Raw genomic sequence first — 14,870 nt, forward strand, 5'->3', positions numbered from 1 at the left:
GGAGTATGTCGTCCAGGAGGGGCACAGGTAGTGGGAGTTGGGAGGAAGACGAGAGAAGGTGTTTGGGAGGGAAGGCAGATGCCAGGTCATCGAAGACTTTGTGTGCTGGGCTATGGAGTTTTGTTTCATGGCTGAGGAAATTTTAAAGGGAGCAGGGCCAGGAATGTCCCCTTTGTCAGCTGTGAGGAGGCTGGATGGAAGGTGAGCAAGGCTGCAGGCACGGATGCAGGGATGGGGCGGAGAGGATGCCTCAAGTAGAGGCAGTGACGTCACGTAGAGAGGGACAGGAGGGATCACACATCAGAGGTTTAGAAAGTAGACTCAGCTGAGTGAGTGCATCTAGGGATACAAAGAGTGTGGAGGGGAAGGGGGGTTGTAGAAACTCCCAGGTTTTGCCTTGGCTGTTTGTTGTTAGTGGTAGGGATATTGAAAATTATGTGTGTCAACTGAAGAAACACATACAACCTAAGAGCTGTGAGCTGAGTTTATTTCAGGATCTTACTGAGGGCTGTACACTCTGGGAAACAGCCTCTCAGTAGCTGTGAAAAACTGACCCAAAGCGGTAGGCAGAGCAGTCAGTATATATAGAATTTTGGCTAGGGAACGGGTACAGTCAAGCATGCATCTCGGTACAAATTTATTGCTAGTCACGAGGATCAGAGACCTCAGTTAATGATTTTAATGCTTTGCTATGTATGGGAAGATGCAAGAATCTAGGTTCAGTAAATTTTTTCCCCCCTGAGATATTTGTAACTATCTAGGGGGTCTGTTTTTCCAAAACACAGACTACCTTATCCTGTTTTTCATCCTGAATTCCTTTTGGCATGTACTGTCAGTGAGTGACTGCAGTGGCTAATGACTTGATCCTTGTAGAACTGGATGGTGGGCAGCATTCTTTATTTTACATGTGTTACTTATGTGTTAGTTACCTGTTTCCATAATAATGCTGTGTAACAAAGAGCCACAAAAATCACAGTGGCATACAGCAATAACCATTTATTTACTTCAGGCGTTAAGGAAGTACAGCTGATTCGGACAGTAGTTGACTGACCTCACCTGGGCTGACTTATACATCTTTAGTCACGTTGGCGAAATATAATTAAAAACAAAACCTCCGAAACCAAAATCCTCTTGACAAAGTTAGTAGAGAAAGAAAACAGTTATATTTTTAAAAGGGCATTAAAGCAGAATGTGATACACATGGCAGGCAATCTACCAAGAGATGGCAAAGACAAAAAGAAATCTCCCCCTTTTATAAAGCCAAGCAGATGCAACCGATTACCTAACTAATCCTCAAGTCATAGGACTTGGAAGCACCATTTGCCACGTGGTTCACCCTAAATTTTCCTGGTATTTGAGGTAATCATCCATGTTAGCTAATTGGCTTTACCCAGAGGAAAATAAATCCTCATATCTTTATGACGGGGGGAAGCTTTACACGTTGGAGCACAGTGCCCCCTGAAGTTAGGCTCCTACCCTCCCACAGGGAAGGGGAAAGTGGGAGAACCAGCTCTCCTGATGTTTATTTTTCAGAGAGATGGCCCCCAGGTTCTAGAGAAAGCCATTCCTGGGTCACAAAGCTGGCAGAAGCCTATCTAGCTTTTCCAAAAGGATTTATATACGTTTCAAAGAGGGGAGAAAGTACCTACAATTACAGGTTTCCCAAAGTAAACGATTTAAGAAAAAGAGGTGGTAAACCTCTTCCCTTGAATGAAGCCTCTTACTTTAAAATTTTATTTGTCCTTACAGTCAGCTGAGGAGGTCACATGAGGACCTTGGCTGGGTCTGTTCACAGGGGTTTGTTGAAGTGACTGTAGGAAAGCTTCAGCTGCAAAGGCTGCGCTCGACCAAACAGGTTCTTCCTGAGGCGGAGGCAGCCCAAGGCGCAAGCCCTTTACAGCCTCTGCTCGAGTCACATGGCTGATCTCCCACTGGCCGGTCAAGTCCCATGACCCAGCCCAGGGGCACAGTGTGAAGGCACTAAAAAGTGTGTAGCAGAGGGCGAGCTGGACATGAAGATAAGTGAAGATCCTGCCTAATTTTCATAACCTATCACTGACAGGGCAAAGTCACATCCTTAGTTCTGGGACTCGGAGGTTGAAGTGGGTGTGAGGAAGCCCAGCAGAGGTGAACTGTAGGTATAAGAGGGTTCCTCAGGGGACAGCGTCGTCAGCTGATCTAATTTTGGTGATGATTTACAGAGAGGCAGTGGGTGTGGAAGCAGGCGCCCTGGGAGAGTGTGTGAGGTGAGGATCGTTAGGACAGGGATGGAACCCTGGGCCAGATTCCTCCCGCTGTTCACCTGGGTGTCAGCCGTTCCACCTGCTGACTGGGGAGAAGGGCCCCAGGCCCCGAGTCCCTGTAGGTCTCCTTCCTTCTGTTCCCCGTGTCAGGGCCACTGCCTTGCTCCTTGCAGGGGGCAGCCTGTCCCCAGAGTCCCCAGAATGCAGAATGAGTGGCTCCCCCTGCAGTTGTGTACACGTAACGCTGCCAGGGTCGCCTGGAGCCAGGCGACCCCCCCCTGGGCTGTACATGTTCCCTCCCGCAGGTGTGGGCTCTGCCCCTGCAGTGCGCATCACAGGCCCGGAGGAGGACGGGGTCCGCGTGGTGTGCACGGCCTCGGGGTGGTTCCCGAAGCCCCAGGTGCAGTGGAGAGACCTCCGTGGAGGGAAGTTCCTGGCGTTCTCTGAGGCCCACGCCCAGGATGCTGAAGGGCTGTTCAGTGTGGAGGCCACTCTGGTGGTGAGAGACAGCTCTGTGGGGAACGTGACCTGCTCCCTCCTCAACCCTGTCCTGGGCCAGGAGAAGGCCATGGCCATTTTCATCCCAGGTCAGCGCTGCTCCCAGCTTCCGGCAGGGCGGGAGGAGGGTCGGGCGTTCCTGAGTGTGCCGGGCTGGGCCGCCCCGGGCTGTGGCCCTGACGGGGTCTGTGGCTGGGCGGCAGCGCCCTTCTTCCCCCAGGCGTCTCCCTGGAAGCTGGCTTTCCAGGTGAGCCTGACTGTGCTGATGATCCTACTCCTTGGGGCTGGATGTTACACCAGGAGAGAACATGCCACAAAGTTACAGGAGGTTGCGAAAAAGAAGCGTCTCTGCCTGGATAAGGAGCAGGACCAGCGGGAACAGGAGGAGGCACGGAAGGAGATCGGTAAGACAGGACAGCGGCCACGGCTGGCGAGAGTGGCAGCCTGTGCTGAGAGGGCCAAGCTGACCGCAGGGCCGAGTCCTGGGCTCCAGCCCTCCAGGGAAATCCAGGCCCGGAGCGGGTGGCTGGGGAGATGCAGGGAGGACGGCCGGAGCCGTGGAGGCTCGGACGGGTCTGGAGTGGGAACGTCTTCCAGGTCACATACAAAGAGGTTGTTTTTGTGGATTCTTTTTCTCAGGGATGGGAGTTCATGTGTTTTTTTCACTCTCTTTCAGGTGAACTCCAGGCACAACTTGGTGAGTCCTGCTTTTCCTCCTGAGCTCTCTGCATCCCCGTCGTAGGAGACCTTGTGGTTCTCAGCTCACGTGTTTCCTGTACGTTGCCTTTCAGCCTGGAGGAAGTCAGTGTACCTGGCTGGTGAGTGACTCTCCAGATGTGCTTGGGTCTCCTTTCCTGCCTGTGCCAGGGCACCGCTGTCCTTGTTTCTGTCTAGACACAAACATGTGGACCCCCTCCCCTGGGGTGGATGTGGAAGCTGGTGGGAGGCAGAACCCAGCTCCAGGGGTCTCCCCGATCTGGGCTGCTCTTTGCTACCCAGTGCTTCAGAGCGTGGCTGTGACGGTGACCCCTGGGGCCTGCCATGCACTGGGGTCTTATTCCAACCCTGACTGACCCGCTATACGGATAGTTTCAAGCCTTGAATGCATCTGGTTTTCAGTCAGTACTTGGAAGCCAAAACCACGTGCACTGAGATGTCATTAAAGGAGCTATAAATGAAGGGGGTGATTAAGTTTAGGAGTGTGACTTTCTGTCTCCACCTCAAAACACCATCCGAGAAGAGTATAGTCTGTCCAGTTTCTGTGGGTGCTGATCAAAAAGTGATTGTTAGGAGAGGGGGCGGACTGAGCTGACCGTGCATGGAAATGTCATGGGCTGGGCTGTCAACAGCCCAGAAAAATGATGTTTATGTCTAGAAATATTTCATCTGAGAACGATTGGCCACTTTTACCCCAGAGCTCACCTCACATTCCTGTGCTTATATAATTCCCATTTCAAGTGATTTCCCAAAGATATCTTTGCCAGAAAAAGACTGGATATGAGAATTCTTTCTTAGAACAATGTAATAATTTGTCTTTTATTTGTTTGATCCTTAGTGGCAATAGTGAATGCAGATTGTATATTAATTTTTGAGGTTTTTAAATGTTTTAGTGGAGGTACTGGGGATTGAACCCATGACCACAGCATGCTAAGCATGTATTCTATCACCGAGGTATATTCCTCCTTACCAAAAATGTTTGAGGTTTTTTAGGCACAGAACAACTAAGTAACTTGCCAAAAGTCGCATCGTAGGAGCGGGACAGTGGAGGAACTCAGCCTGCAACGCAGGCCTCCTGCCCTGTGGTCCAGGGGATTCCGCGTGGGACCTGCTGTCTGCACGTGGCAGGAGGTCACCTTGTCTCCAGCCTCTCCCCCACTGCAGTTAGTCTCACCTGCAGAACAGAGGGGAGGCAAGGGCCAGCGGAGTCACGCTGAGTGGGCTGGTTCTAGCTGAGGTCTTACCAGGGTGTGTTCCCTTTCAGCCTGGAGGAAGGCCCAGCTGTATGCAGGTGAGTGGCTCTGAGTTCCTGTGGCCTCCCCTTCCCAGCCCGGACTCTGCCCTCTTCTCCATCAGGGGCCCCCACACCAGGGAGGGGTTGGTGATCTGTCTCCTTATCACTTCTGTAGTCTCCATCTGGAGTCTGCAGGGACTTCTTGTGGGAACACAGGGCTGCCTCCATTCTGGGCTATCCCCCCGCAGGTCACTGTTAGGGTTAGCAACACTCTCCCCAAACTCCTTGTCCAGCTGCTACTTCTTGTTGGTGCAGAGACAATGGAGACGTCAGTTGTGTGGGGAGATGGCAGCAGCATAATGACTCAGGAATCTCTCATCTCGAGAAGATTCCAGAAACCATGCTTGCCTGCTTGGGACTCAGGTTTTCCTAAGGGAGCCTTTTGGTTCTTGATCTGTGTCGCTCCAAAACTCCTACTCTTTTGGATCTACTTTTGGTTTTCCCGCTTCTTCCTTGTCCTCTGGGTATTGGTGTTCTCTCTGCTCCTTATGCTCTGACTCCCTTTCCAGGCTGTGTTTCTTCCTCCAAGCCTCCTTGGTTGCTGAAGAATTAGTTGTTGTAGAACAAGTTTTCTGAATCTGGGGTCCAGAACCTGTGGGATGTTTATGGATTCTTAGGATGAGGGTCTGTGAAAGATCAGAAATTATACGCAAAATCCTATGTATATGTTTGTGTAACAGGAACCAAATGTAATAATCATTCTCTCTCCTTTTCTGTGAAATCTTATTTGCTGATAGGCTCATTCCTTGTTGGGCTTATTAGGGGCAATGTGTGAGGACTGGGAAAGGAGCAACCTAGGGGAATCAAAATTGTTTCCCAGAAAAAGGGTGGGGAGAAAATCAGGGAAGATAAGACCAGAAGGAGGAAGAGAGGAGGCAATGATGAGGAAGTAGAGTGTCTGAGATTCACCTTATAGAGATTTGGGGTGGCTTGGAGGGTGGAAGAGGGACCACAAGTCACAGCCATGTAGCTCTGAGTTGGGGAGCACACGGCACATGTACAAGTTACTTCGGTGCATAAAGGGTAATCAGCTGCTCGATTCCTCTTTGAGAAATTTCAGTAAAGACACTTATTTTAAAACCATTTTAAAGGAACTGCCTAATTGAGTTTGCCTCTGATAATGAGACCACCTCAACCTTCTTGTGGTGGTTGGGGCAGGAGTGTGGTGCGGGGGATGCTACTGCAAGGGGGGTTGTCCAGAGGCCCCATCAGCTTTGGGGTGAGTTAAAAATCTGTATCCTCTGAACCTGTGTTCAATGCCCTTTCCTAGCTTGGAATGTTTCTTTTTATGGTCAGAAATATAGACTGTGAGGGATGGAGAGAAGTATTCCAAGGGGTGAAGGCAGCCTGGGGACCGGAGGTGTGAGGAGTGAGGATCTCGCCTTCGGGATTGTTACTGATTCTCCCTGGGATTTATATGTTAAACCTGAGGGTCAGATAGTCTTCTTTTAGCATCTGCCCCCTTGTCTGCCTGATTAAAGAGTGTGTGTTTTAATGTATACCTGTATACACCTTTCTATTTCTGTAAGGACAGACCGTATTACACCAGAATCTACATTTTATATTGACAGATTCATAGTGTGAGGAGACCAAAGGTCTGACCTGTTTTTTTCATAAAATTGAAAAAATGATTTGTAACTTATCGATTTTCTGTGGAAATTAAGTGAAGAATAGCAGAACACTGGACACATTGTAGAGTTTCACAAATGCCAATTCTCTTTTCTCCTCCTCCCCTTTCTTCTTTGGTAACCTCTGCTGGCTGTGATATAGAAGTTTATATCTGGTATCAACTAGTGCCTTTGTGAAGAACAAGTGAATTAGAGTTCATTTTCTTCTCAAAGGATCACATGAGTCAGGCCATTTTGTGTGATCTTATTTCCATCAAGCAAATCAACAGAGATCGAAATGTGAATTTCTGCATAAACCTGTCTTAAGTGGAAATAGTGGTCATATATTTATACCCCAAATGTGCAAGAAAATGTCATTTACTTATTTCTATAAATGTTCTAACCTTGTTCCCCAGTCTCCACCCTGTTGGAGGCAACAGCTCTCCCAGTGCAGACATTTCAGGGTCCTATGACTTTTATAGGTTTTGCTATGCCCCACAAGCTTCTTTTCTTCTTCCTAAAAGGGAGTATGAAGGTTGGAAGAGATTATGTGGCTCTGAGTCAGTGGGGTAGGGGTCCCTTCGCTCTCCTCTTAGTTGCATCCGGCCATCACCGTGTGGAGACTAGCCTGAGCTGGCCCTTAAGACGCTTGGCTTGGGGTCTGCTGAGGAGTGGCAGGTCCTGTGCTGCTATTTGGGCACTGTTGTTCCCCCTCTACCCGTGACCCCATCTCAAGGATCTTAATCACGTCTATAACGTTCCCTTTGCCACAATGTATTCACACATTCTGGAGTTTAGAATATGGACATCTTTGGGAGCCTAGCACATTGAGTTTCTCCTGGAAGCTTCCAAACTTTCTGGGCAGTTATCGGGGGCAGCAGATGACTAGATCCAATATTTTGGGTTCTCCTTTCTGTATAGGGATGTTTTTGCTTCACTACTCTGTGAAAAGGTGAAGAGAATTCGTTAGTGTCTTTTCCTCTCACTGAATATATGTGTTTCTCACTTTGAACATCTCTCTCCTTCCTTGAAACCTCTCTGTTGCCTCCAAGCTGGGGAAGACCTCTCTGATGCTCTGTCCTGGATTGTTTGTACTCAAGGCTTGTAGTCATCCTTTGAGTTCAGTTCAGCCAAGTTGTATTCTGTCTACCGATGTCTTGGAGGTAACCTGCACATTCAGCTCAATTAGTTCTTGATCATTAAATGGAAGCCTTGAAAATTATGATCTCCCCAGTTCTTTCTCAAGAAAACCTAGCTTTCAGGATAGCTGTATGACTAGGGCCTTGAGAAAGCATTAGTTTATAGTGAAATCTGGGCAATGATGTTTATGTTCAAATTGACATCAAGCCTCTCAGTCCCTCGGTATTAAGGTTTGTGGCTTAGCCTTCATGGGAGGCTGCAGCATGATGGTTCTCTGTGTGTGTGTGTGTGTGTGTGTGAAGAAATAAATGCATCAGTTGAATGTTTCCAAGGCATTTCTCCCTATATCTCTCTCATCAGTAAGTTTCATTTGATTAGGTACCGACCCTAATGTGTATAGTCTCTGAAACTCCCTGAAACGAAGCCCATGGTTCTCTTGTAGATTGGCGGAAGGAGAAGTTCCAGGCCTGTGAGTGACTTTGTGTCCTTTCTGAGTATTCCTACTGCTGTCCCGTGGCCTCCCCTTCAGTTGTCTGTGATGATACAGATGCCAGTGTCATCGGTGGTGGTGGGGTGGGATGTGGCCGTGATAGTCACATAGTTGGGGCTGGTGGGTGTGGCTGACTTTGGGTGCTAGGTAGAGATGTTTCAGCCCTTGGAGTCCAGGCTGGTCCTAAAGGGCCCTGGGACATACCTAACCCCCAAATCAGCCTTGTGGTTCCTTCTCCAGCCTGGAGGGCCATGGGCTTGATTCACAAGTTTCTAATCTCAGGCAGCTTAGCCTTCCCCCCATGCAGTTGGGAGTCCAAGCTGGGGAGTGGTTGGGAGATCTTGTTATGGGGCAGGGGAAGGCCTTGTATGACAGGCAACTTTCTCTGCAGGTCCTGTCACTCTGGATCCAGGATCTGCCCATTCAGACCTTGTCATCTCTCATGAAATGAAAAGTGTGGCCTGGAAGGACTGCAATAATCCCTCATCAGACATCTGCAGCGTACTGGGCTTTGAGAGCATCGCAGCCGGGCGCTGGTACTGGGAGGTGGAGGTCAGGAATGGAGACAGAAGCGAGTGGGCTCTGGGAGTCTGTAGGGAAGGTGTGAACAGGAAAGGTTGGTACGTAGAATCACCAGATAGGGGGTTCTGGGTTTTGGGTCGATTTGGAAGTGGATACTGTGCCCGTACTAACCCTAAAACTGAGCTCTCCTGTAGGCAGGTTCCCCACAAGGTGGGGGTGTTCCTGGACCACGAGGAAGGGGATGTCTCCTTCTATAACATGACTGACGGCTCCCACATTTTCTCCTTCCCTCAGGCTTCCTTCTCTGGGGCCCTCTTTCCATACTTCATGTTTATATCAGGAGATGTGTCCATGACTGTCTGCTCCACGGCGGGTGGGTCTGAGGGGCTCCCTGTGCCCCTTAACAGTTCTTCTCTGGAGGAGCCTGTGAGCCTCCCAGAGGAGGGGTTCTGCTCAGGCTGTGGTGCTGATGCTCCCCCGGGGGTTCAGTCTCCATTACTCCCCTGCAGCCCTGGGGCTGCATCCCCATAGGGCCCCCTCACTGTCCCAGACCCCTCACTGTGGCCTTTCCTGGAGCTGGAGATCCCATGTGATTAAGGCCTCAGAGTGGACTGTTGATGGCTGGGAGTCTTGCCCACCTGCTCTGGAGACAGACTCCTGGGTGCATGGTTAGGAGAAGAGTCAGTTCATGCCATGTGCTCAAGTATCAGATTATAAAAGTTGACCCTTGGAGCTGGTTTGGGGATAGGGTGCATTTTATTTTGGGAAGTTTTTTTTTCTTTTGGTAATGAAAAATATTTCATGAGGTTTTTATACTGTTTGAATAGGATAGGTGATGAGAGTTTGAATTACTCTGCAGAATAAAGTGGTATTTCCTTTATCCAATTTGAGTTTGTGCAGAAGAACCCAGAGGCTGACAGTGGGTCCCTGCTCTATCTGAGAGATCTGCACTATCAAGCCAGAAAAGGTGACCATCGAAAAATTTCCAGGGAGTTGGGTGGCTCCTGAAAGTAGTGTGATATTTTTATTTTATGTATTTCATATTCTGAGATGGATAAAACACACCCATTTTCCTTTTTTTTTAAATTGACCTGTAGTCAGTTGACATCGTTGTGTCAATTTCTGGTGTATACAGCATGGTATTTCAGTCATACACATACATGCATATATTCCTTTTTATATTCTTTCTCACTATAGGCTACTACAAGTTATTGAATATAGTTTCCTGTGCTATACAGTATAAACTTGTTTATCTATTTTATACATAGAAGTTAGTATTTGAAAATCTCGAACTCCCAATTTATCCCTTGCCACCCCCTTTCCTCTGGTAACCGTAAGTTTGTTTTCTATACCTGTGAACCTGTTTCTGTTTTGAAAACAAGTTGATTTGAAACACACCGATTTTCCCAAACCTCAGTAAATTTCCATTACCTGTGAAAAACTTGTACTTTGTTTATTTAAAGAATTGAGGAGAAAGATGTGGGTTTTTAATTTTTGTCAATAGCAAGTGGAAAATAGAGAATTGCTGTGTGAATTAAGATATAAATGAAGAGAAAGCTTTCAGAGGCCGGGGGAATTGCAGAAAGGTTTGAGCACGAGCATGGAGCCAGCTATCAGCGTACTGTCTCTCAGGACTCCCGAGTCCAATGGTAAATGTTAATGGAAAACTACAGCAAAGAAAGAGAAGCAGGACTGTTGAGGACTGAGACCTTTGGGAATGGAGGTGTGGTCACTCAGCCAGGTGGAGAACTCTGAACCTGCTCTGGTTCTGGGTGAGAAGACACAGAAGGTGGGAAGTGGAAGAAGTGATGGGTCCCGATTCTGCCCTGTGACCAGTGACAGAAAGAGGACTCTACCAGCCTTGCATGTTTTCTCTTTCTTGTCATGTGTGAGTGCGTGTTGATTTGTGTTCATGTTCCAGTTTCTTCCTCTCCCTTCTTCTTTCCCTTATGCTTATATTCAAGTTGTTGGAGGTCATGTTTTTAATATAGTCTTTGGGGACCAGAATGATCCAAGGCATTGTGACTGTGTTTGAGGTATGGATAACAGAGCAGTGTTGGCTCCAATTTCTGCGACTGTCTGTCTCCTCATTTTGGGGAAAGGGTGAGAAATTCTGCATTTGTAAGTGGAGCTTACAAATGGGTGAGAAGGCAGAGTTGTGTTATTATGTGGAAGTTCAACTGTGTGTGTGGCAGCTGAGTGGCCAAAGTGTGGACTGTGCTCCTTATGAATTTGTTGCCTCTTGGTCCCCAATCTACCCTGTATTTCCCCTGCTTTGTGGTACTGGAGCTGAACCCCATAAACATCTCCTCTCGCATGTGGCGCAGTGTCAGTAAGTGAAGGGGACACCGCGGACATAGCAGAGGGCAGGGCTTGTGTTGTCAGTCTGATGCTTTTCTTCTGGATCCTACGATGGGACAGCCAGTGGCCTGCACAAGGTCCAAGATCTCTCTTTTTTCGTGAACGTGTCTGGCATTGCAGCAGGCTGTTTTCCAGAGGCTTGCTTCCCGTGGAAACTTGCAGTCCTCCAGTGGGTGATGTCCTGCCCTGCAGCCTTGGCTGGTGACACATTGCAGAACTTCTTCACTTTCCAGGGGGCTGCAGTCCCCTTTTGCCCAACAAGCTCTGAATCCCAGATCCTCTCTAACGAGAGTTTTCTCCCAAATTTCTCCTTTGCTTGGGTGTCTGCCTCAGCCCTAGAGGGAACGTGTGCCCCCCATGTCTGCTATTTCTCTATTCCTTAGTGTGGTTTTTTTTTTTACCTCCTTTAATAGTTAACTACTTTTTCTAGTTAAGAATTTCTCATCTAATTTTCCCTGTTCAAATGACTTATGTGGTTTCTGTCTCCTGACTGGGCTCTGACTGACGTAAAATCTGAAGTGCAGTGTAGGTTGGAGCGGGGCCCTGCCCTGCCCCCAGCGTGTGGAAGGAGTAGTGGAGGCACTGACAAACTCATTAAAGTGGTTCAGCCCAACAACAAAGTCACACAAATACATTGTTGGAGTGTTTGTGTGAAGTTTAAGTATTCTGTATGTTAATATATTTTGCATTATGCTTATCCCCACTTCCGTTTGTCTTGTACCTTTATGATAGTGTAGTACTTTTGGATGAGCTATGGGCATATTTCCTTCAAACTAGAGGAAAAAAAAAGAAAGGTACGCGTGTGATATGAATCATCCACACAAAAGAGGAATAATCTTTGTAAACAAGAGGACTAGTTGCCTGAGTAAGTCCAGAAAGAATAGTAAGAAGTTCGACTATGAATTTTCTGCCAAGGGAAGAAAAAAGAACCGGGCAAAACAAGGCAGCGATGTAAATGGAAAACTATTTCACTCGAGTCAGGACGTGTCAGCCTTGGTTTCAGTGTGAAAAGGGAGATGTTAACTTTTGTTTCTTATGAGACCTCTGTTCCATCTGAGTTGTTCAAGCACTGAATATGATTTTCATGTTTAAAATGCATGTTTCATTTGTTGCAACCCTATTTATAATGTTATGTCCATTACTGTAAACTTTATACATTATATGCCTACTTTATGCATGGGGCTGTCCACCCCAGCCATGGAGCTGTACTTGAGGAGAAAGATAAAGGATTTTTAATAGTCATTTTGACCATACATAAGATTTGCCTTCCCAGGAACCACACTCTTTGTGTAAGATGGGGCTACATACCAGTGACATTGCTGTGGAGAAACAGACTTATTTTTTACTTTGCCCTCACCCCTGAACTCTTTCTCTGGTTCATTGCTACTCATTCAGTTGATGCTCAGGCTCTCTCTCCAATTTAAATGGAATGTTTTCCATTAGTTGGTCTCACAGAATACTGTTCCTTAACTTTTGATTAGTTATTTCAATTTACAGTTACTCCTGATTATTTGATTGATGCTGAGGTCTCCTCCAAAATATAAGTCCCATAGGGGACATGCATCCCAAAGCCCAAGGTTACAATGGCTGTTACATTATGGTTACTTAATAAATATTTGTTGAATGAATTTAACTGCTCATGTTTCCCTCCTTGTGTTTGCTGCTAGAAGTTCAGGTCAATTTGTGTCTTATATATTTCTAATAATTGTAGATTTTCGATATATATTCTCTCTTGATTTTATTTTATATTTTCATTTTGCTTGATTTCATCTCTTCAGTTTATTTGTACTCATTTATTTATTTGGATGGAGGTACTGGGGATTGAACCCAGGACCTTGTGCATGTTAAGCATACATTCTACTACAGAGCTATTACCCCCACCCCTTCATTGTTGTTTTGATAGCATTTTTAAAGAGTTGTTCAAAATTGTTATTTAGAATAAGGTACCGTATAAATAAATATGCAGACATACAACCAGCCAAACATGAGTGAAATATCTCATCTAGCTGAGGAATTGGACTTTCTTGATCAAAACCTTCTTCTCATTTTCTCCTTTTTGGCTCTGTAATGTCAAACCCTTCCACTCATCTGCCTCAATCATTTCTTTTTCTTGCAGACTCTCCTTGTACTGGCTTTTAAAATGTTGTTTCCTAGGATTTAGTCTTAGATTCTCTTCTCTTTTCCTCCTGGATGTTATTTCCCATCCATACTCTAGAAGTCAGCTCTCACCCACATACTCGTGACTTCCACAGCTATGTCTCCTGTTCAGTCCCTTTGTCGAACTACAGAACTCTGTTTTCATTAAATTTCTAGATACCTGATGCATCATGTGTCTATAAATACAAGATTTTGTTTTCAATTTCTATTAAAAGAGGAGGTAAGTTAATTGGTAAATAATTTCCAAATTACATTTTAAAATTTAACATCACTTCTCAAGATTACACATCATAATTAAGTGGGGTTCATCCCAGGGACCCAGGGGTGGTTCAACATATGCAAATCAATCAATGTAATACATCCCATCAACAAGAGAAAGGACAAAAACCAGACGATCATCTCAATAGATGCAGAAAAAGCATCTGATAAAATTCAACACCCATTTATGATAAAAACTCACCAAAGTGGGTACAGAGGGAACATATCTCAATATAATAAAAGCTATATATGACAAACCTACAGCCAGCATAGTACTCAACAGTGAAAAACTCAAAAGCTTCCCACTAAAATCTGGGACAAGACAAGGCTGCCACTCTCACCACTCCTATTCAACATAGTCTTGCAAGTCCTAGCCACAGCAACCAGGCAGGAGAAATAAAAGGGCCCCAAATTGGAAAAGAAGAGGTAAAAGTGACATGTTACTATATATAGAAAACCCTAAAAGGTCCACACCAAAACTACTGGAGCTGATTGAAGAATTCAGCAAGGTAGCAGGTTACAAGATAAACGTTCAAAAATCAGTTGCATTTCTATACACTAACGAATCAACAGAAAAAGAAAGTAAGGAAACAATCTCCTTTAAAATAGCACCCAAAGTAATAAAATACCTAGGAATAATTCTAACTAAGGAGGTGAAAGACTTATACATGGAAAACTATAAAACACTGATTAAGGAAATTAATGAAGACTTAAAAAATGGAAAGATATCCCGTGCTCCTGGATTGGAAGAATCCATATTGTTAAAATGATCACACTGCCCAAGGCAATCTACAGATTTAATGCAATCCCTATCAAATTACTCAGGACATATTTCACAGAACTAGAACAAATCATAATAAAATTTATATGGGACCATCAAAGACCTAGAATTGCCAAAGCATTACTGAAGAGAAAGAAAGAGACTGGAGGAATAACTCTCCCAGACTTCAGACAATACTACAGAGCTACAGTAATCAAAACAGCATGGTATTGGTACAAAAACAGACATATGGACCAATGGAACAGAACAGAGCGCCCAGAAATGAACCCACAAACTTTTGGTCAGCTAATCTTCGACAAAGGAGGCAAGAATATACAATGGAAGAAAGACAGTCTCTTCAACAAATGGTGTTGGGAAAACTGGACAGCAGCATGTAAATCATTGAAGCTAGAACACTCCCTTACACCACACACAAAAATAAACTCAGAATGGATTAAAGACTTAACCATAAGACAAGATACAATAAATCTCCTAGAAGAAAATACAGGCAAACATTATCTGACATACATCTCAAAAATGTTCTCCTAGGGCAGTCTACCCAAGCAAAAGAAATAAAAGCAAGAATAAACAAATGGGACCTAATTAACCTTACAAGCTTCTGCACAGCAAAGGAAACCGTAAGTAAAAAAAAAAAGACAACCTACGGAATGAGAGAACATTTTTGCAAATGAAACCAACAAAGGCTTAATCTCCAGAATATATAAGTAGCTCATACGACTTAACAAGAAATGGGCCCATCCAGAAATGGGCAGAAGACCTAAACAAGCAATTCTCCAAGGAAGAAATACAAATGATCAATAGA

At 45.6% G+C, this 14,870-nt stretch overlaps 1 protein-coding gene across 10 annotated transcripts in view; it reads left to right on the forward strand.

Moving 5' to 3' along the window:
* LOC102507588 (butyrophilin subfamily 1 member A1) overlaps nucleotides 1-14,870 on the forward strand; it is a 58,986-nt gene that overhangs the window by 38,284 nt on the left and 5,832 nt on the right. For 8 of the 10 annotated variants that reach the window (XM_032462728.1, XM_032462730.1, XM_032462725.1 and 5 more), the window contains 7 exons: nucleotides 2,549-2,830; nucleotides 2,945-3,145; nucleotides 3,418-3,438; nucleotides 3,533-3,559; nucleotides 4,723-4,749; nucleotides 7,942-7,968; nucleotides 8,381-9,698. In XM_032462728.1, the coding sequence (XP_032318619.1) occupies nucleotides 2,549-2,830; nucleotides 2,945-3,145; nucleotides 3,418-3,438; nucleotides 3,533-3,559; nucleotides 4,723-4,749; nucleotides 7,942-7,968; nucleotides 8,381-9,042 (1,247 nt within the window). In that variant the 3' untranslated portion in view covers nucleotides 9,043-9,698. Of the gene's footprint in view, nucleotides 1-2,548; nucleotides 2,831-2,944; nucleotides 3,146-3,417; nucleotides 3,439-3,532; nucleotides 3,560-4,722; nucleotides 4,750-7,941; nucleotides 7,969-8,380; nucleotides 9,699-14,870 lie in introns of those variants that run through there. The other 2 variants (XM_032462733.1, XM_032462732.1) reach the window with 1 other exon arrangement.

The sequence above is a fragment of the Camelus ferus genome, chromosome 20 (genome assembly GCF_009834535.1).
Source record: "Camelus ferus isolate YT-003-E chromosome 20, BCGSAC_Cfer_1.0, whole genome shotgun sequence".
Lineage (NCBI taxonomy): Eukaryota > Metazoa > Chordata > Mammalia > Artiodactyla > Camelidae > Camelus > Camelus ferus.